The 5,451-nt window shown below is 36.8% G+C and overlaps 1 protein-coding gene across 1 annotated transcript; it reads right to left on the bottom strand.

Moving 5' to 3' along the window:
* Window positions 1-2,718: 2,718 nt before the first annotated feature.
* Window positions 2,719-3,660, bottom strand: LOC131032681 (auxin-responsive protein SAUR24). The gene has a single exon (XM_057963719.2). It carries the CDS (start codon window positions 3,549-3,551, stop codon window positions 3,105-3,107), a length of 447 nt encoding a protein of 148 aa, XP_057819702.1. The 5' UTR covers window positions 3,552-3,660; the 3' UTR covers window positions 2,719-3,104.
* Between the last annotated feature and the right edge of the window lie 1,791 nt (window positions 3,661-5,451).

Here is a 5,451-nt window from a genome sequence, read left to right as displayed (position 1 = left end):
ATCTTGTTGCTTTACTTGATATGCCTAGTAAAAAGTTTGCTTGACTCTCAAAGGAGAATTATTCTCTCGTTTTGTATGGGCGATGGGGAAATTTCATGTTTTCTCAAGTTGTATAGAATTTTTGAAAGTTGATACTCAAGAGCTCCATTGATTGAGTCACTTTGGTGTTCCTTGGGTGAGAAAGAAGAATTTGTGAAGGTAGTTCATCAAAGTTTACGAAACAGTTGTTGTGTTCATTCCTTGCAATGTTCCATTCATTCTCTGAATTAATATAATAAGAGGACGGATATTAGATATATTACATTGTATAGTCTAGTATACTAGATAATTATAAATTATAAATAAAATTATGTTATTGAATAAATAAATAATGTTAATTTTATGTTCTAATTTGATAAATTGGGAAAGGGCTCAAACCCTCATGTGATAGCCAATAGGCAAAACAAAGGGATCTCAAAAGTAGTGAGATGACCAAAAACTGAAAAAGATTAACATTTTTTTGAAAATAAGAAACTTTTGACTGGAGTAGCAAACTGAAGGAGGACTATTATATCATATTAAATAGAACTTGTAGGTTTTCCAAAGGTTCTGAAAACCTAAGACTTGAGCCTCTTTGGTCAAGAAACAAACATAGCCAAGGAGAGATAAAATTGAGTTTTGAAAAGGACCCCTAAACCTTCTATGCTTGAGAGCACTTTGAAGTATAGAAAGAGTTGTCAAAGAATGATACAAAGCAAAAAAAAACCATCAAGTTTTCAAAGGCACCTTGAAACCTTTTATGAGTCAAACCCTTATGAACAACAATGTTCATAGGAATGGAAAGGGATTGAAAGGAGCCCAAAAATATCTGGGAAAGATCTCCTGCAAATACAACAACTAGGTCTGCCTCAGTATGCCCACTATTAGCAAAATAACATTTTGAGAAGAGCCAAACTATTGAGTCCACCTCAAAAGGATCATAATGCATAGGTAAGAGAAGAAAGGAGCCAAATGTACTATTGCAATCCACCTCAATAGTAATAACATTAACAAAGGAACCAATAGCATCTCCCAAACTAGTCAAGGAAGTAGTATGGAAGATAACCTCAATAAAAAAAATGTCTCTAGAGGTTTTTGAAGGAGAGAGGAATTGACAACACAACCAATAACACTAAAAATTAGTCTTAAAGGGTGGGAAAAAACACCCAGATCCTTGGGACCTCAACAATGGCCAGCAAGTCACAATCATCTTCTAGATAAAGAACAACATAGAACACCAAGGTTGTAGCTCCAAGGATGAATTTTTACCACAAAGAAAACCCACCTCAGAATGGGAAATCAAATCTCCCACCAAGCATAGACCCCCACTGGAATCAATGACCTCTTTTGAAGAGCGAACCACAAAACCCTGCCCCAACCAAAGGCACAAGGCAAAGGAATGCCCAAAAGAAGATACATCATTCGAAGCCAAATCATAAGGTCGAAGCAAAGCCAAGCAAACCCAAAGGCAAGGATTGAGCCCAATAAGAGGGGAACCTACAATCCACTACCAAAGGAGAGGAACACGGGGAAAACATGAGACGAAAATCAACAACCACATAAATGTGAAAAAAAACATACCCTTAACTTTACCAAGGCTTGAGGTAGAGGAGAACTTGATGGAAGTACAAGGAAGCACAATGACCTCCCATTGGCTTAAATTAGGGCACAACATGCCGAAAGACTCAACCAAGAGTCATAGATTCAAAAGGAAGAGGGCAAAAATTGATAGCTGAACAAGCACAACCATCCCAAACAAGAGATACAATGGATGGATCAAAGCTTAGAGCACCACAAAAGGAGGGACACACAAGATTCAACCCCAAATAGGGTAGAACCAAAAGCTAGATGGAATCCAATAAGAGTAGATCCCTCCACCATAAACCCACAAGGAAACAGAGCCAAGATAGGTGGCCCAAGGCCATCACCACTATCCTCTCTATCACCATCTCCCTCATTTTCTTCCTCTACAACTTCTCTTCCTCCCCAAACCCTAGCAACACACTTCCCACTCTAGCTCATTGCTCTTACTAAGAGTAATGTTAATTTTATGTTAGTAATAAAGGATGAGTTAGTTTTTTGGTAGTTATTCTCATAAGTAGGTTAGTTAGTTTGTTACACAAAGTTGTAAAGCTATATTAGTCAATGTACAATACTATAAAATTTAACTATAGTAAATATGTCAAACCACAATCCATTATATCTACATTTTATTGTTATTCATCTCCAATAATGATGTGGTCACTTGATTTAAATAGATTTATTTGAAAAATACCCTTTTAAAAAAACAATCCACACTCCAAACTTTGAATAATATACTATAAAAACCTAAAATAAATTATACTACACTTAAAATACAAATCATTACACTTTAACTGAATCTTAGCAAACTGAACTACCTCAACTTATTATCTAGTAGAATCAATATATAAAAAAATACACTACATACAAACAACTAATAAAATAAAACAATCACTCATCATATTTTATGGTATTATCTTGAGCATAAACTTATCCATATGCTTTTCAAAATAGCCACTTTATCTGTGTCATTAAAAAACCTATTCTTGACACCTACCATTTCTATCACACACGGTTGCCACTCCAATCTTTTTACAACTTTTATGTGAATAAAGTGTCGGATTGAGAAACATTGTGTCTGTAACAATGCTTCTTTGTAATAGTAAACCCTACAGATAGTAGAAACAACAAAAAGCAGTCATACCACAAAAGCAGTCAAATAACATCGGCAAATATTTTATGCATGGCAATAATCCTTAGGAAAGACCTCAGAAAACAACCATTGGACAGATCTAACTGCTGGTGGGAAAGACCAAAAAGGAATAAGAACATACTGTTAAAATACCATGAATCAGAACATGGTGCTAAAATACCATGAATCACTCAATTGATCAATTCCGTTGATTTTTTTTCCTTTTAATATACAGGTAATGCCTAATGATTAAGCACAAAAATGACAGTCCGGTGGTGTATCCAAAATTATGTACAGTATGGCCTGGTATGTGTATACTGTATACCCTCTGTTTTTCCCTCAGCCAGCTCCAGCCTCCCTGCAGATTGGTGCACTATAAAACTTGAGGAACACTGGGTATGTCAAGGAGTTCGTCCAGTTTGATATTGTTGAGTCCCAGATCCTTTTTGCTCAACATGGATGTCAGATACTGGAAAACAGCCTCCTCACAGGGAATGATGAGTCCCATCTGGTGATCAAATCCATACTCTTCCTCGGCCTTATCCAGCAATGCCCGGAACAGAGAATGATTCAAATAAACAGCAGGGATGATAAACCTAGAGCGCTCACTGCCAACGTACACTGCACAGTGGCCCTTTGGAACATCTGATGGAAGTGCACCACAGGATCTGCCCATGAACATATCTTCAGAGGTGAAATACCTTCTCCTCCTTCTAGAAAGACCATACCCAACTGTCTTGTGGGCATTGACAAACCTAGAGACGGCTCTCATTATGGGCTTCACCTGTATGACTTGGGGATTTCCCTTTCTCCTTGCCATTGGCAAATCCCAAAAACAGAAAATGGAATTAATTTACAGGATAAGACTGCAAACCAATTAAGATTGAGAAGCTCTGAAAAGAAAGAATGACTTGGTAGGTAATGTGATAGAGCACGTTGCGTATATATGGTAATCAACATTAACAACCCACCAAAGGAAAGGTAATATAATATTAAAGAATCTCGAGAGCTGGTGAAACAGGAAATATGGTACTCATTGTCCTTGTAGATTTTGCACCTAGGGTTGTCGATAGTGGCATCCTAGTCATTCTAAGAATCTTTAGAGCCGGTGAAACAGGAAAAATTGTACGCATTGTCCTAGAGCTGGTGCAACGTGAAAAATGGTACTCGTGCCTGTAAATTTGCCGAAAGTGCTTTCAACAGTGGCTTCTTAGTCATTCTGACATCAAATCTAGCAAGCACGGGCATGTGAGGCTTGCCCGAGTGTGGGGTCACAAATCAACATTTCATTTTCAGTATAAAATGCGCAATATGAATACGGAGATTTGACTGAAAAGGATACAGTAGCGTGACGTGTTTTTCTACTTTGTTGACAAGGCTAGTCATAGATTCCCCACTGCTTTTCATAAGAAGTTTTGAATAACAGGATGGTGGAAGGAGTTTTGAATAACAGCATGGTGGCTGCTTCCTGGTTATTTTTTGACAGCAACTGCTTAGCTTGGTCGTTACTGATCAGTGTGAATGGAGATTTTCTCTTATACATTTTCTCTCATATTTATGAATTCCATATTAGAATCTTGCTGGCGAACGGCTCCTCATGAAAAATGTGTACGGTGTTTATATATAAAAAATAATTAAATTATAAAGATATTATTATTAGTATAGTACTTGTTACTGGATTTAGTCTTCTAACATTTTTATATTATATATTGTCAATCATTAGTTCACATGTAACTTCAAAAATAATCAAATGATGGACCCATAGTTGAATATATTAGAACTTATCAATGCTATATAAAAATGCATATATACATTCATCAATAAAATCAAATAAACTTTGTTTTTGTTTCATATAAAATATCATAACTATTTACTGAGTGCATCAATTATAAAATAAGTTGCTCATTTAAACAAACATTGTTGTCATAGTGAAACAAAACCACCCTCTATCATTGTGGTTTTGTTGACTTCTATTGTCTTTGAGATTCACCCTTTCTATTCATCATAGGCCTGTGACGCCCCTAGCTCTCTAATGGGTGTTATTGTTTCCCCTAGACAACCTCTTCATCCTAGGATTTTTAATGATGGTGGCCACAATGGGTATCATAGGTTTTCTTCGGTGGATAGGGTTGTTCCTTCTTGACCTAAACGGATGAATTTCCCTCTCCTATGTGCAAAACCTTCTTTGATGGTGGTTTGTGAAGCTGATGTGTTTCAAATTAAAGACTTCTATCTATGTAGAGGCTTGTTGTGTCATTTCTTCAACCTTTAGCCTTCTCTCCTTGACTTGCACAACTAGGTCCTAGATTCTTGGAAGCCCCTTTTAGTTGGTGAGATTGAGATTTTTCCATGTGGTAAGGTTGTTTTCATTGCTTCTTTTCCCTCAATCGAGGGCAAAAGCTTGGTGTTGGGTAATTCTTAGATGTGGGGAGAGAACTCTCTCTCAGTTAAAACCTAGTCACCTTCATTTAACCACCTTACTGAACCACTTGATCCACATTTGATGTACATTTTATTATGTTTCAGTATTTTGTATTTTTGGAGGCCTTCGGAGCGAAATTTGGGGTCGAAACTGTCATCAATCCTTAACTCAATAGAAAAAGGCATGGTGTTAAGGGACTACAATTAGATCTCTTGAAGACCTTCTCAATAGTGTAAGTGGTTTCATATTTCGAGCACCGAGCGAAAATTTATGATCCCCCAAGTTGAGACAGTTTTAT

This window comes from Cryptomeria japonica, chromosome 5, assembly GCF_030272615.1.
Source record: "Cryptomeria japonica chromosome 5, Sugi_1.0, whole genome shotgun sequence".
In the NCBI taxonomy this organism is placed as follows: domain Eukaryota; kingdom Viridiplantae; phylum Streptophyta; class Pinopsida; order Cupressales; family Cupressaceae; genus Cryptomeria; species Cryptomeria japonica.
Note: the sequence above shows the minus strand (reverse complement) of the source record. Positions and strands in the feature narration are given on the sequence as shown.